The 17742-nt window shown below is 43.8% G+C and overlaps 1 protein-coding gene across 1 annotated transcript in view; it reads right to left on the bottom strand.

Moving 5' to 3' along the window:
• RASL10B (RAS like family 10 member B) overlaps positions 1-17742 on the bottom strand; it is a 171992-nt gene that overhangs the window by 15733 nt on the left and 138517 nt on the right. Inside the window, exons 3-4 of the mRNA XM_088446323.1 lie at positions 7653-7999; positions 1682-1806 (exon numbers count right to left, since the gene is read on the bottom strand). Coding sequence (XP_088302449.1) covers positions 1682-1806; positions 7653-7868 — 341 coding nt within the window. The 5' untranslated portion in view covers positions 7869-7999. The remainder of the gene's footprint in view (positions 1-1681; positions 1807-7652; positions 8000-17742) is intronic.

The following is a 17742-nucleotide window of genomic DNA, read 5'->3' as shown; positions in this document are numbered from 1 at the left end:
GCATTGAATGTGGATGTGATTTTGAGCCAGGGTGGCTTTTCTGGTACCACAGACAATTCAGGTCAGACACTGCTGCTCACGATCAATAAGCACCAGTGGTCGGCCACTGCATTGTCTACAGTGGGCGGTAATGCCTTCCATAAGGTATTCCCAGTACATGCGTGACACTGTAGATAGAGGAATGTTGAATGTCCGCACAACTTCGGAAATGGAATGTCCCATCCGTCAAGCACCCACTATCATGCCCCATTCAAATTGATAATTCACACTGCCTTGCTATGAGTGGCCTAGATAGTGTTTAAACTCACTCACAAGATGTCAGATTACAAATGATGCAGGTCTGGTCACAGTATGGTGACGCCACCTACCATTACCTTTACATACTGCTATCCCATGACTTTTGGCACGTTAGTGTAGTGCCTAATGAAGAACATACTTGGTCCTTTTCCCCACAGTGACAAACATGCAAAAAGAAAAGTGACCAGATACCGTACTGATAATTACAAGGAAAGTAAATAATGCCTGAACCTAACCTCCCCTCAGTGCTTAAACCTAAGCTCCCCCTCCCCGCCTTAAGCATAACCCTCCAACCCTTGTGCCTAACCCAAACCCTTCCCCTAACCTCGCCACTTACCTTCGGGATCCCGGCCCAGAGATTCTGAAAGGTGTCAGGATTTCAGAGCAGGAATTCTAAGCGCCGGCATCCATTGTGCCAGGATACTAAAAGTATCCCCAGTTGACCAATTGGTAAGTATGTGTGCACAGGTGCATACTTACCAAATCAGTCAGCGGATCTATCGGCCATGTGTGTTCCCCACATAACTCTCAGTTTGGGGCTTCCTCCACGTCTCCATCCTCATCCTTAAATCATGACACTGCTATCATGGGAGCCTTGTATTCACTTATACAATCACATAAGTTAACAGGTAATTGAAATACACTAATCTAAAATATATTGTACTGCTGTGACCACTCTGAAGATTTGATTTATAACACAATATTCTATTCTTGCTCACTTCAAAACTGAGGAAACACTGATGAGCAAGAATTATGATCCTAATCAAATGAACCTTATAAACCCACTTGTTCTCATAAGAATGTATTCCATTATTATCTATACATATTCAGCATGAAACATCTTAAGCTACACTGTTGTGAGAGGAATCTTGCTAGAACTGTGCCACTCGGTTGATCAAAATGGTCAATGTTTTGTTAATGAACAACAGGACTTGCAGTGCATATGGTGTAGAATATAGTCTACATCAGGGACGGACTGGGGCTATAGAACAGCCCTGGCAGTCCCCCCTGTGCGCGCGCATGCAAAGGGGGCGTGGTTAACTTTCACGTGGGCGTGTCACGAGTCACAGGGGTCTGGCCTTGCGGTATGCCCCTGTCTCTTCCTGGCCGAGCAGGGTTTATGACTGAATTGGCCCATCACTGCCACCACCCCTTCCCTCACCCGGAGCTCATAACTGAACTCGGGTACGGGGGTGGAGGGTGGGGCAGGTGATTTCCGCCCTGTACAGTGGCAGCCACACTCCTCGAGCCGGCCCTAAAGCCATCGACCCTTCTGGTATTTGCCACAAGTGGCAGGTGGCCAGTCCGGCCTTGCTCTAGAAGGGGCAGCTAAGAACCTTAGTTAAATGCAAAGATCGAACCACCTTTCCTGGGCATTTCTTACCTTGTTTCCAATATCTGTTGCCGCAGGGTCTTGATGTATTCAAAGCTGTCAAAGCAACAAATGTCATAGACGAGGATATAAGCATGTGCACTTCTGAGACCCCGACAGCACGAATCTGCCCACTCCTGTAACATACAACATGTTAACTTACATCTTATAATGCAGCAGCATGGCATACCCCAGCTTGTCAATTAAGCCACCTAGAAGACCAGAATAATGCTATAGGATGTGCACCTTTCTACACTACATACAGGGGTATAATTACTAAGTAGTGTGAAAAGTGATAAGGTGCCAGCCAATCAGGTCCAAACTGTCATTTTTCAAACACAGCCTGTGAGATGGCAGTTAGGAGCTGATTGGCTGGCACTTTATCACTTTTCACTCTGTCTCCTAACACTGTTTAGAAAATAGACCCCACAGATACTTAGAGGACAATTATGATTGTGGAGTCAATAAAAACATAAGCAAAGTATGACATTGCCTGACAAATCCACTGAGAGTTTTAGAAAAACTGGACCGGATTCTGAGTCGGCTGGAGTTTTTACATTAGGCACATGCGCAGATGAGAATTTGCACAATTTTGTGTATTTCTGGACTGAACTTGGCCGGATCGGTCTTTCCATGAAATGAGGAGTTTTGGGGTGGGAGCTGGGCAATGACAATGCGTTTGCACATAACCGCCCTGACTTGCAGGAGTGTATCTTAAGTTCTGTGTCGATTTTCAGTCGTGTGTACGGGGAAGGGAAGCCTGTTTTGGATGGATCTCAGGATAGGGCTGGTGCAATCGCGGATACTAATGAAGACGGCTGGGTAAAATCAGCGGGTGGCATGGGTTTCCTGTATTACTGCTATGATTCTCTCATTGGCATAAGGTAGTAAATCAGGCTACTGTGGCTGCCCGCAACTAGTCACTTTGCGTGTGACTCAGCATCAGCTCTAATATTGGGAGGTAAAGCAAATTTGAAAGGTTACTTAGCCAAACAGTCATTCTATAAAAAAACAAATCATTGTAGTGGGATTGCAACAGTCCGTTAGGTGAAATATACGTTGAATAGTACTTTGGACCAGGGTTGTCAGTTTTGTGCGCGGCAATGCGAAGGTCCTCCATCCCCCCCCCCCCCCGATGTCTTTCTCATCTTATCCACCTCCTCGCGCTCTCTCCGTCACACTATTGCTCTCTCCCCCTTTTCCCTGACACTCCTTTTTCTTCATCTCCCCCATGTACATCTGTCTTTGTAATTTTTATTTTTGTGTTTGTCTGGGGAGGGGGGGGGGGGGTGACAGGCAAGTGCATCACATATCATTGCGTACGTGTCTTGGAAATGCACACCTGTGCTTCTTGACAAGCGCCCAAAGAGCATGTGAAGGGAAACAAATGAAGTGTTACGTTAGTTTGTAGGGCAAGTGTGTAGGTGTGCCGACCAATATTGTTTTTGACATGAGGTCCTTTTTTCTTGTCAGTCATTGGTGGCAGTAAGAACTCCGAGTGGGGGCTTAAGGAGGGCACATGAGCGTCACTGTCAGTCTCTACTGTGCAAGTCAGGGACAGACAGCTTAGTATAATTATATATGTAAGATGGTGTGGAGATCCAGATGCTTCGGTTTCATCCCACAGTCCTAAAAGAAACTGATCTATTAATTGGTTTCATTACTAGTAAGTAAAAAAATAAAATACATAATTTGTTGCATTGCATATTTAAAAATGTTTTTAAGACATTTTCTCCAGCAGTACAAATAACAACAAGAGAGAACTAAATCTGCATTGTATTACATTTCTTTCAGTCAACTCTGGATTTAAGAATTACAAAATGTTTACAGAATATGGTGTAACGCAACAATTTTTTCTTTTTTTTTTTAAAATAAACTTTATTCCCCTTTTTCTTGCATATCCCACATCATAATATTTGATTTACAATACAGTAACCACAACATCATGAAGATATTTTGGGCTTCAAAACTGCCCACTTATTAGTTTTTTTTAAGTCTCTTTGAAATGAAGCACACAAAGCTGAGTTTCAGTAACAGCACCCATCATTAATAGTGGAACGGAGGCAAAATTCATAGGTATGCATCGAATGAATAGGGGAAAGTCACTGCCTCACAAAGTGCCAACTGTAAAAACATTCTAAGGGGTAAATTTACTAAGATGGGAGTTCTATTTAAGAAGTGATGTTGCCCATAGCAACCCATTAGATTCTACTTTTCATTTATCTAGCACCTTCTAGAAGAGAATACCTGGAATCTGATTGGTTGCTATGGGCAACATCACTTCTTAATAGAACTCCCATCTTAGTAAATTTACCACTAATACTCATTACCAGTGACCATGATACTTTGTTGTACAATATTATTATGTGGCTTAAGTTTCCCCACTTCCTGTTTATACTTTCTTTCTATTTTTAGAATACAGCCATGGCCAAAAGTTTTGAGAATGACAAGTATTGGTTTTCACAAAGTTTGCTGCTTCAGGCTGGGATGTACTAAGGTTGCGGTGACCATTCCACCAGTCACTGCAACCTTACTAAATTGCTTATGTACTGACATATGCGATTAGTATTGCAAAGGATAGCTCTTGCGATAAGAGCTGCCCTTTGTGAAGCAGCCGACGCTGGGTGAGGGGGTCTCCGTGGGACCCTGCCCCCTCCAAGCCCCGGGAACTTCCTGCTAGTGACCTGTGCAGGAGGACCCCAGCTCCTCCTCCCTGGGAGATCCTCCACCCTGGAGATTAGGAGGAGGAGGACGACGACCCAGGAGGAGCACGGCCGGCGACCATGAAGAGTCGAGTGTGTGAAGGCCATTGCTGGGCAACAGCGGGGGGGGGGCATCGGGTGCGGGGTGCAGTAAGAAACCCATAGGCCTCTATAGAGTAACGCCAGCTATCTGGCGTTACCCTCCGTACCGATATTAGGGTGACCGGGGCTTAGTACATATGGAAATGCAGTAAAACCCCCAATAACGGGGTTTTTACAGCATTTTTCCTTTAGTACATCCCGGCCTCAGTGTTGTTAGACCTTTTTGTCAGATGTCACTATGGTATACTGAAGTAAAATTACAAGCATTTCATAAGTGTCAAAGGCTTTTATTCACATTACATTAAGTTTATGCAAAGAGTCAATATTTGCAGTGTTGACCCTTCTTTTTCAAGACCTCTGCACTTCGCTCTGACATGCTGTCAATCAAATTCTGGGTCACATACTGACTGATGGCCGCCCATTCCTGCCTAATCAATGCTTGGAGTTTATCAGAATTTGTGGGGTTTTGTTTGTCCACCCGCCTCTTGAGGATTGACCACAAGTTCTCAATGGTATTAAGGTCTGGAGAGTTTCCTGGCCATGGACCCAAAATTTTGATGTTTTGTTCACCGAGCCACTTAGTTATCACTTTTGCCTTATGGCAAGGTGCTCCATCATGCTGGAAAAGGCATTGTTTGTCACCAAACTGTTCTTGGCTGTTTGGGAGAAGTTGCTCTTGGAGGAGGTTTTGGTACCATTCTTTATTTATGGCTGTGTTCTTAGGCAAAATGGTGAGTGAGCCCACTCCCTTGGTTGAGAAGCAACCCCACACATGAATGGTCTCAGGATGCTTTACTGTTAGCATGACACAGAACTGATGGTAGCGTTCACCTTTCCTTCTCCAGACAAGCGTTTTTCCAAATGCCCCAAATCTGAAAGGGGATTCAAAGAAAATAACTTTACCCCAGTCTTCAGCAGTCCAATCCCTGTACCTTTTGCAGAATATCAGTCTCTCCCTGATGTTTTCCCCGATCCAGCAGCTGAATCAAATTTAGGAGACGGTCCTGGCGCTTGCTGGACGTACTTTGGTGCCCTGAAGCCTTCTTCACAACTATTGAACCTCTCTCTTCTTTAAGTTCTTGATAAATGGTTGATTTAGGTGCTATCTAAGCAAGCTCCACCCTCCTTTTAAAGCTTCCAGTCTGTTCTAACTCAATCAGCATGAAAGAGTGATCTCCAGCCTTGTCCTCGTCAACACTCTCACCTGTGAAAGAGAGAATCACTGACATTATGTCAGCTAGTCCTTTTGTGGAAAGGCTGAAATGCAGTGGAAATTTTGTTTTTGGGATTAAGTTCATTGTCATGGCAAAGAGGGACTTTGCAATTAGTTGCAATTAATCTGATCACTTTTCTGGAGTATATGCAAATTGCCCTCATAAAAAAACTGAAGCAGCAAACTTTGTGAAAACCAATACTTGTGTCACTCTCAAAGCTTTTGACCATGGCTGTTAACTGAAAAAGTGACAAATATATAAGATTATTCAATAGTTAATGCTTATTTATATAGAACCAGCATACACTGAATGGCTTTACAATTACTACAGGGAAAAAACCGGATGGAGTCATGTAGTCTATTATAAGGATAAACTCGATTTCTCTGGCATAAACAGGTGATTTTTGGCATAAATAGGGCTTCTCCCTATTCTTGAGGCCTTCCCTGCTCCGGGAGCTCCTGGCCATTCTCCCAGACCCTCTCTCCAGTAAGTATACGCACGATATCTATTCACTGCTGGCTGGGAGTTATGGTGATGTGTAACTTTTGCAGACCTCATTTATCATGACCTAATGATTAGAATAAAATGCACTGTCTGTATTTGTAGGGAATAAGTAATACATAGTCTAAGCAATATCTGTGTCAAATCTATAGTTAAAGTACTTAACCATTTTCTAACTACTGTAGGAATTACAGCAAGTCTCCTACTTCCCTCATTCTTTTCTTCCCTCACTCCTCCTGTCACTATATCCCACGCACTCCTCCTGAACAGGGATGCTGATGAGGGAAAGGGTCATCCCTTCTGCCTGAGGGTTTGTAGCACACACATCACAGCGTGGGAAGTTGCAGAGGGATAGAAAAACGGGGGAGGTAGCTTCAAAGAGTGTGAAGCGACATGCCTGTGGCGGGATTCCCCCTGCCTGAATCTGCAAGTGTTATGTAACCGCTCAGTCACTGACACTCTAGCTGAAGAAAATATGGCAAGGGGAGGAAGAAGAAAAGAATGTGAAAGCAGAGATAAGTTATAGTAACTTGAGAACAGAGCAGGCAGGTGGGTGTGATGCGTGTGCATACAACAAACGCCTTTACTCCTTGCAGCTGGAAATGTCTTACATGCCTCAGTTCCGAAAGGAATTTCTGATAAGAATGGCATGTGATTACAGCATTCATTTAGGAAATGATCTACTGTCTTTTATCTAGTTGCCAAAATGTGTATTATTTAGCACTTTTTCCTTATTCTGCTGTCACTGCATAAAATGTCTAAAATGAAATAGTTCTTCCTAACTATATAATCACTCTCTTTTCAGTAGTAAGCAAAGAAAAAGGTGGATGTGAAGTACAACAGTGCCAAATTAGTGGCAAAACATGTTCAGCATATGCAGAAAGTGATTCATCATTTTTTTTTTTTTTCATGCCAAAATAATGAACGAAATACTTTACGGCAAAAGTGATGCAACATAAATCATAGAGGGATCAGTAGATCGGTTCTAATTACAATGTAAATGAATTTTTGAGGCTACCAGCCATTTAATAAAGAAAGCAATGTTTAGGGTGAACTACTGTAACTAGTAATACTCAGATATTCAGCAACCCAGGACTTGATATATTCTCCATGTGATCAGCCTGAAGGGTTTGAAAAGTGACTGGGATGATGACAGCAACATGCTAAATTAAGCTGTCTGTGCGAGTGCTATAATGGGGTCTATTCAGTAAACCTTGGAGAGGGAGATAAAATGGAGAAAGATAGGAGATGATTGGCTGGTACTTATCTTTCTCTATTTTATCTTTCTTCAAGGCTTAGTGACTAAACGGGAATGTGTCCAATAAGCTTCAACACAATACCCTGGTTGAAAACTGGAGAAAGTATCTTCCAAAGAATATCAACAACATATAAACAAAAGTTGATTTTTTTTGTTTTGTTTTCAGTTAAGGTGGACTTATTTTCAGCCCATATAACCAAACTCACTTGTAAGGTGTTGACTGGAAAAGAAGATATGGGAGGAAAGTCCATGATCTGAAGTTCGTGGACATGGCCATTCATTACAACAGCTGGAAGGAAGACACGACGAGCCTTGGTGGGGACACAGGTCTCGTTGAACTCGTTGTACATGAACTGGCGAACAATGGCACTTTTCCCCACTCCTTGGGCCCCAAGAACCGCAATCTTGAAGGTCGTCACCATGCCTCCCTGGGCCGGTGTTGGGCAATTCCCTCACACGGTCCGTGGAGTTGGCAGGATGGTCCCGCTGCGGCATATTCCAGGGGCTGCAGGATCAGCCACATTCAGGAAGCATCTCCTTGCAAAGCAGGAGGCTGTATATGCATAACAGAGAATATCAGTGTTATACAATGGGATTTCACACAATAAAACAGTGTCTGGCCCAACTCTCGTCATCACTAAAGACGCTTAGATCATCTTTACCACTCATGATTTAAACACATTGGGCCTGACGCGAAGATGAACACATATGCATTTTGATCACATTTGCACTTACGACTGATTAAGCAAAACTGAGCAATGGGAGTTCTTACGTAGGCAAGGTCCAACGAGGCCTTCTCACAGCAACTGTGGGCTATGCAGCCCAGGATGGAAGTGTAAATACACCTGTTTTCATACTCGTATACAGCACCTAGTATAGGACTGGTGCAAAATACACACTGATTAAGATGGATAGTTTCAAACCAAGCTTACTTTTAGGGAGTGGGCAAATCTCCAATCACTGAATCAGGCCCATTGCTAGCAAATTATGCTCATAAGAACATCAGACTATAAAATAGTTCGTGTTTTTATATGTGTGTAAACTAGAGGTGCACCTTGGTGTGCAGTGGCAAAAAAGTCACCAGAAACGCAATATGCAAATTGTTAGTGTCACTTCAAAGTTCAGCCCATTACTTTAGTAACTCCTCTTTCAATAAAATAAACTTGTTATTCTGCTTAAAATACAGCTTAATTTAGCCTCATTTATTGCTTAGTTATGAGTGAGGGGAAATTGAGGCAGTCTTCGTTTTGTGTGTGTGTGTGTGTGAAGATTGTTATTACACTGCTCGCTTACCTGACCAAGTGCAAAATGAGGCATTAAAAAGTACAGGATGAGACTCCATGAACCCTTACACTCTTGCCATTATTTCAATAACCTTGCCCCACAAAAGGAGATCTCAATTCACAACAGACACATTGGTGTCCCTGCTCCTTACTTAGGGGGTACTAAAGTGAGAGTTTTTAGAAGTTGAGATGTTGCCCATAGCAACCAATCAGATTCTACTAAACATCTAACTAGCACTTTCTAGAAGATAATAGCTAGAATCTGATTGGTTGAAATGGACAACATCTCCACTTCTAAAAACTCACTTACCCCTTTGAAAGCTGCAGCCAGCTCTCCCTCACTGCCACCTTGCTCAGCAAGGCACCAAAATTGGTTTGATTCCACATAGGACTTTTACCTTTCAGAAAATATCTATTTGCAGAAATAATCGTTAAGATTTAACCCCTTCACCGCTGAGGGTTCTCAACCTTGTGCTGAGGTAAATTTATCACATTTATGCTCGTCGCATTACATTATCAACATCAATGATTTTTTTATGCAGTACCCACACAAGTTATACCTTGTTTTTTTGCAGAAAAACTTTGTATTTTCAAGAAAATTACATTAAAATGACGTAATTCACAGATCTATCAAGTATACACATGAGCTGACGGGCAGTCTGATATATCGTTCATCGGCTTCACGAACGATATACCGTGCAGTGTGTACCCAAGCATTAACAGTCATCCTTGTTAGGGATTGGTGTACATTTGTCATAGAAATCATGTTTGTCACTTTTGTATTAAGATACCTTGTATGCATAAACAGGATTTTGGTACCCACCGTTAAATCTGTTTCTCTGATTCCACAGGAGACACTGGAGTCAAGACTATAGAGGGGTATAGACGGGTGCAGAGTGGAGCCGGCATTTTCAGAATTTAGAAGTGTGACTGGCTCCTCCCCCTCTATGCCCCTCACCTCTTCAGTTCTAGAACAGAGCCGAGAGGAGATAGAGAGGAAGACCTCTAGAGAAGGAAGAAGAACATAAGCAGAATAAAAAGTAACAGCAACAATCTGCAAGAACACAGCAGTCACACCACAACAAAAATAGAACAGCAGCGCAGGGAGAGCATCCAGTGTCCCCTGTGGAATCAGATTTAACGATGAGTACCAAAATCCTGTTTTTCCTTCATCCACAGGGGACACTGGAGTCAAGACTGTGGACACGTCCCAAAGCCACCCACATGGGAGGGTGAGCACTGCGACACCTGCAAAACTGAACGACCAAACTGAGCGTCAGAAGCCACAAAAGTGTTGATCCTGTAGAAACGAACAAACGTGCGAGTCCCCAACCAAGTCGCCACATGGCAGAGCTGAGAAATAGAAACACCTCGGGCAGTCGCCCAACAGAGTGCGTAGAATGCGCTGAAATGGAAGCTGGTGGGGACCAAGATGCTGCTAAATAAGCCTGACAAATAGTCTGTCGTATCCATCATGCCAAAACCGGTTTAGAAGCCGGCCACCCAGTTTAGCCGCTTCATACAGAACAAATTGGAATCGGACTTGCGCAATGTAGCAGTCCGGTCGACATAGATATGCACGGCGCGCACCACATGCAAGGAACGTGAGGCTGGAAGGTCCTCCTTCAACATTGGAACCACAATAGGTTGGTTAATATGAAAAGAAGAAACCACCTTAGGCAAGAAGGCAGGGAGAGTACGCAGTAATGCCCGATCAACATGAAAAATCTAAGAGAGAGCGGCATGATCCGAGACTCTTCTAGCGGAGAGATCCACTTATCCAACTCTGGTCTGAAAAGAATATTCCCGATGAAAGGTAATGTTTCTTTTATTCGGCATCAGCTTGCCAGGAAAGAAGCCACTATTGCGGAGGCTGAAATCCGGGACCCAAGTAAGCTAATATCCCTGGAAGCCTCACCATGATAGATTGCTGTCTCTCTAATATGTTCCGCTAAAGTAAGGAGTTCTGAATGTAAACCTCTTGCTTACTCTTCAGCCCATCGTTCAATAGCCTTATTGACAGAGTATCCTTCCAAGGCCAGATGAAGGAGAACCCCCGCTACGGTGTAAATGTAATTTGGAAACAACTTTAAAATCCAGTCAGCAGGCTCTTAACGAAATGACTCCCGGGACTGGGAGGGTAGTCTTTTTGGAGAGAAGGAACACAGAAGAGTCTACTGGAGGAGGAAATTCCCATCGGGTCCTATTATCTGTAGGAAAAGGATAGTATGAAAGACGACTCTTAGACATCTGGAAGTTCTTATCCGGATGTTGCCACGCCACTGCCAACTGATCATCAAGTTCCTGCTGTTTAGCGAAGAGAGATGTCGGAGCCGGAGACTCAGAGTACGTGGCATACTGCAAGAATGAGAGCGTCTAGCCCTTGAGGACCCTCCAACTCCTGAGGATCCTCCTCCGGAAGCATCTCTTCCTCTGAATCCTGAAGGAGATCACCCTCCTCTACTAGACACCCTCGGTCGTCCTCCAACTCATCCGACTGCAGTATCACTGGTACGCCTCTCTTCCTGGCTGGAGGTTGTGGTGGCCGCCTAGACCTGTGAACCAGAACCCACCACCTGGACTAAACTTTCCATAGAACGTGCTAAGACCTGAGGCCAGGCCGGCTCAGCAATTTCTCGAGAAGCCTCCCTTTCTTTGCGGGTCTATGCTAGTTCCGCAGATAGATTCACCATAACCTTGGCTAGCGTGGACCAAGGAGGAAGGGGGGGGGGGGGTTCCTGAACCTGGGTAGACCCCGGTGGAGAGTTCCCACCAGTCGCATGACTCGCATAAAAGAGCTCCTTCCGAATGAGCTTGTGTGAATTTAGAATTACACTTTCTACAGGTGTACAACTTCTGAGAAGCCTTCGAGGCATTACCTCCGCTTGTCATACTTGTACAGTGACAGATAGCAGAATTTCCTTACACTCAGACACACAGTGAAAGAGAGAGGGAAGATATATAGAGAGGAAAATGACACAGCAATAGAGGAGTGTCACACAACCCTCAATAAGACTCCCAGACAATACCCCCAATAACTCACTGTCCCCTGTGTAGGCAAGACAGGAATAGTGCTGCTGTATTGTGTGGAGCTGTCAGAAGGAGCTGCTGCTGTCAGAGCGTGCTGTTATGGCAGCCAGTACTGAGAGAACGCGGGAGCTGTAACACACTTTTTCCTCTGTCAGGAAGAAGTTCCGCCCCCTAAGAAAATGGCCGCCTCAACTGAGCTGTCCGGTTACGGAGGTAGCTACTACCATCGCAGCTATCTGAAAAAACAGCGTTTCCCCTGCTAGTGGGGAAGGCTGGAAATACTTAATTGAATACTGTGGGGGATCCGGACCCAGCCGCGATGGGTCCCCTGCTCATCCTACACCCGCGTCTTGTATAGAACCAGCACTTCCCCTGCTAACGAAGAAGTTTGGACTACTTACTCCACCATTGCTGCCGGTGCAGCCCTGACGAGTCCCCCTGCTCACTGTGAAGCTGCCCGTGTGAGTCATGGTCAGGGATCCGGCGCCCGCCTCAAGAAGCGGCGACTAGACCCTCCAGTATTGCAGGCAGACATGGGCGAACAGTCTGCCTGTGAAGATGTAGAAAAAAATAAATACTTTTAAATAAACTATACTCAGAGACTGGCTCCCTCGAGGCACTTTTTTTCTAAAACTGAAGAGGTGAGGGGTATAGAGGCGGAGAAGCCAGTCACACTTCTAAATTCTTAAAAGTGCCGGCTCCACTCTTGTGTAAAGACTGTGGGGTATAGAAGGGTGCAGTGTCCCCTGTGGATGAAGGAGAAATATAGTAATTATAAAGAGCCCATAAGTACATGTTCTATTAATTTGTCCTGCCATAGAGATTGCTAAATAAATATAGTTATGGAGAAGTGGTATTCGAGACACATGCGTGCATGAATAACATTAAACGCATTCATTATTATTCCATTAGAAAACAGGTTAACAAACATACAAGGTACATTTTTTTTAATTTTGGGAGTCGGCAAGTGGGAGGTAGAAAGTGCTAGTGTGACTTTTCTCCTCCCTGCTAAACCTGCCACTGCAGAAGTACCAGGCCCAGAGATATACCTCACATTACATTAAAGCACCTAATAGGTGGGTGTCCATTAAACATAAGTGCATAGAACTCTATCAGGGTCTGATTCAGCAGTACACGATTATCGGGAATCTGCGCGTGCACAGTACCCATTCTGCGAGTTTGCAGAATGGGTCCTGCTAAGACTCATGCCACTTCAATGGCGAAGTTGGTGGGATAAGGAAGCCTGCGAGATCTTACTGAAGTTCAGTAGTCTCCCGGACATTCTGGAAGAGTAGGAAAATCTAGCTAAAACATTTGATACTCTCTTGGAAGGTACGGGAGACTCACAAATTTGAGGCATCCCTAGAACGCTTCCTAATAAAATGGACAAGACAGGGCACGAGGACAGGATTCTCAGCAAATCGCATCAACATGACCCTATGTGGGGTAAGGAAAAGTGGCACAATTTGCCCACCCTGTCCCCACAGCCACCACCTGCATACCGCCCCGATTAGCAGTCAGAGGCATTTAAGGGGCAGTGTGGGGGCGGCCGGTGTTCCCGGAAACAGGGTGTGTCCGCCAGTTTTCCGGGAGTGGCCAGCCCAGGGACTGCGTGGACATACGCAGTCTACTGGGCTCACAAGCCGGCCAGCCTGAGTAAGCTGAGGCTTACCCAGCTGGCGGGCGTCCCAGCGCAGTTCACCATCGCGACCATCGACCACCGATGGTCTCAATGGTAATCCCAGCCTGCGAGCTCCAGTGCTGGGATCACAAATGCAGCAGGGGGTGTCATACACCTCCTGCTGCATTTGTATTATTGCAAGGATTGCAATTGCAAAGCTGCCTGCGTGCAGCTTTGCAATCCTTGCTGAATCAGACACTCAGACCACATTTTATGCTTTGTCGTAACTACGTCTGTTTTAATAGACTGAATCACTCCAGTTTACTATACTGCTTACTTGATCCTTAAGTACCTCTCATCTCTGTGACAGATCTTCCTTTATTAAGCATATGTATAGGGGATGTCCTCTAATCTTTTCCCTGAATCTCAAATTTATTTCTTTCCGACACCTATCTAGTCACACTTTTTAGTAATAATTCTATATTTATTCCTGTGGCTAAGTGGATCAAATCCCATTGCTTGCTATTTCAATCATTTTGTACACTTCTGGGCACTATAATTATCTCCCTATCTCTATTGCTGCAAGCAGAACATGTCAAATTCTTCTTCATTGTGTTGAAAAGTTAATCTACCCTCTTCTGTGCTGCAACCTGAGCCCTGAACTGAAGCAGTGTTCTGTAGTTATCTTACCCTTAAATAAGACTGATATTCTCAAGTGCCACATTTGTCTTTACATCATTCAAGTTAACAGTCATTCAATGCTGTGGATTTTATTTCACAATATTCAGGACTAAAATATTTTTTTTGCATTGGTTGTTTATTAAAGGGATGACCAACATACACCTTTGTACGGTATCTGGATAGAAGATAAGACGCTAAATAGCTTGACAGTCAATAGGTTCGACATGCAAGTTGACAGGGACAAAAGGTCAATTGGTACAAAAGGTCGACAGGTTGAAATGGTTGACGCAAAAATGGTCAACACATTTTTAAAAAAAAATTACGGTTTAGATACTATGGGGAGTGTTAGGGTTTAGCTAAGGTTAGGCTATAGGGGAGAGGATTAGAGTCAAGTAAGGTGGAGGATTAGGGTTGTTCATTTTTGTGATGACCATTTCAACCTGTCGACCTTTTGTCAGTCGGCCGTTTGTCGCTGTCGACCTATTGACTGTCGACCCTCTTTGTACAACCCCTGTTAGGCACAGGTGTATATGTACCCTATAAGTTAGGGATCTCGAAATACTATGGATCCTGCAGGACAGAAAACCAGGTAGGCTATTTAACTGGCTACAACCTGTTTTAACCACTTCGGGACGGATAAAATTAGAGGCGAAAAGTGCAGTTTGGAGAAAAGTTTCCGCGGATTCGGACTTTCTGCCTGTTTCAAAGCATCTCCATATTCAATTCCAGGACGATTTCGTGTAAGCGGAAAGCCAATGCATTGTAATAGGCGGAAAAATATCTCCTATGAATAGTAGGAGAAAAAAAAGTGCAAAATCGTTATTTTGGGGCTGTCCCAAGGGTTCTGGGAAACAACTCAGAACCCTTGGGACAGCCCCCCAAAAGGACAAATCAACAACAAAATACAAAATAATTACCCCAGAATACCCCAAAAATGTACTTTTGTTTTGGGGCGAAAGAGTAAAAAGTGGGGGGACAACTATAAAAACTAGCGAAATAGACTTCTTGGAGTGCTGTAAGGAGGGGCCAAGTCTTTTTGGGATTGCAGGTGCATGCATGAGAGTGGTTTTTCAAAAATTATTTAAAAGTTCACTTTAGAGACATGAAAATGGGTGCGAACATATTTTTAAGTACCCTAAAATTTGACTGGACTACTTATTTTCACCAAAAAATACAGCTTTATGCCATTCACCACTTTTGTTAAGACGCTAATAAGAAGCAATTTAAACTACTTAAGTACCCCAAACACTTTTATTAGGGCTATTAGTACACATCTACATTGATTCCCTATGTTAGTGCATCTTTTTTTGGGGGTACAGACTGATTTCCCCACTTCTGACAGTACTTTCATCCTGTTCCGCATTCGCCGCTTTCCGTTTTCGCCTGTTTAGGAGTTGAATAGGACGAAAAGTGGGGACGCATGCAAAAAGTTTCCGCCTTTGGAGGTGGAAAGTTGGACAGGTGAAACTTTTTGCCTCTAATTGAATTTGTGCCTTAACTAGCTAATATTTTACCCAAAAAAAAAACGCTCAGAAATTGTCGGTTTTTTTTTTTTATCACTTACTTAGGTCAATGACATCTATATATTTATTTTTTGAAGTACAGTATTATATAAAAATAGCAATTTTTATGGTATACTATAGTGTACCATTGGCCATCGATGGTAAAGACATTGATGGTTTAAAGCCATCCTTAGAAAACCATCAATGGTAATGTCACAGTTGTGTAAGGGTAATCTATTTATCTGCTACTGTGGGGGCAAGGACAGCGCTGTATCTCCCGGCGGCTGCTCCTCTCTGCAGCTGCCGGGTATAGTGCACAGTGGGAGCAAAGGCAGAGGACAAGGGGGCAAGGACAGTGTGGGTGCAAGGACAGCGCTGTATGTCCCGGCGGCTGCTTCTCTCTGCAGCCGCCGGGTGTAGTGCACAGAAGGGCAGATAGTGCTGTATGCCGGGAGAAGTGGATAGTGGGGCCGAGCAGCGATGGATCTCCAGTGCGGCTGCAGAGTCGCCAGGAAGGGCTGTACTGATTGGCACACACAATAACAGGATGTGAAGGTTGCTATGAGAAGAACGGCTGCTGGAAGTTTATCTTCCAGGAGCTGCCCAGAGAAAGCAAAGCCTGGGGTGGTCACATCTGAAGCGACCATGCCAGGCAAGTGGTTAAAGGAAAATAGTTAAGAACCTTGTTGGAAATCACATGAATGTGCACACAGATGCTACTTTTTATAGCTTTATTCGCATTTAGGTGGAAAATTTATTTTTCATAATTAAATACATCTTATAATCCTGGGAAAAATGTTTTCAGTAGACTCATAAGATGTGGAATCATACACTGATGCACAGCAAAGCCATGCTGCCAGTTCTGCTTAATTACATGCTACACTCGTCGTAAGGAGTTGTAACCTATTTCAGGGAAAAGTGAGTAAATGAATATAGACTGCAAACACTGCCAGACATCATCCATCTTTGCTAATTTTGCTTTCTTGACGCATATGTGCAAGGTATTTATTATGCACCATTTAGTGGATTGCATTTCTTTTAGGTTTTATCTTGCTGACTGAGCATGGTTACCTCTTGTTAGTCAGACTGGTTACATTTACTGGTTTTCTTTGCTGACATGTACGCAAGGGGGTGGGGGATTATCAGCCTGGGCTGCTTGGCAACAGCTGAATACGACATTTCAAATAGGGGAGATTTATAAATTGTGTGATCACTTGCACCAAGGTGCAGAACACCAAACCGAACAATTTATCCCCACACTCTAACAAAAGCATCTGGTGAGAACAGCATGTGATAAAATCATGGTATTAGGAATCCTAGTGATGAAGTAAACATAAATGGCCTGATTCAGAGTGGAATGTATAACAATTTGCATAGCTTGAATTGCGTACATCCACATTCTGCATGCTCCGTAAAGCAGTGTGCGCAAGCAGAGTATAGTAATTTAGGGTCATATCATATACGCACTCTGATTGCATCTAAACTTAAAACCAGAACATGGGTGCGAAGAGGTGTTGTCACATAGGCAATGTTCAGTGAGAGCGTGTTCATCCACATACATCTTGTTACTACAGGCCTGTTAGGAGGTGCAACTTTTGTACCTAGAACAGGGAAGATGGAAGCTTGATGATAACTTGTAGCAAACCAGGCACATATGCTATACACACACAGAAGTGGCACAATCTGCAGAGGTGCATATAGCAAAAAAGAATGCATTATTTGTGTGCATGCTTCATTTGACTTACTTTCAGCTCTGCATCATGCCCAAAATGCAAAGGCAGATGCTAGTCACAAACACGGAAAGCATTTCAATACATTGCATGCAGCAAGTGAAAATAAACAGTGAGACCTACTCTACAGTCAAACTGGCTAAACTTGGAAATGGCGACTATCACAGATTTACCAACAGATGGTGTTGGCCATGCACTTATCGCGCTGATTCAAAATCCCGGCTGGGTGAAATTATATTAATATATAAAATGGTCCACCTTGGTGACAAATACTGTGTTTATTAGGAAACGGCTGGAACCCTGTACATATTGTACACCACGTAATGCAGACAGCACATGTATGTATGATGAAGAGTTTGTGTCTAGTATTGACTGGGGTAATAACTTGCAGGATGCCACAGTTTTGAAACTAGGAAATGTGCTTGTCAAAATTTAACACCAGCAACCTG

The sequence above is a fragment of the Taudactylus pleione genome, unplaced genomic scaffold (assembly GCF_031769625.1).
Source record: "Taudactylus pleione unplaced genomic scaffold, aTauple2 ptg000397bl, whole genome shotgun sequence".
Classification (NCBI taxonomy): domain Eukaryota; kingdom Metazoa; phylum Chordata; class Amphibia; order Anura; family Myobatrachidae; genus Taudactylus; species Taudactylus pleione.
Note: the sequence above shows the minus strand (reverse complement) of the source record. Positions and strands in the feature narration are given on the sequence as shown.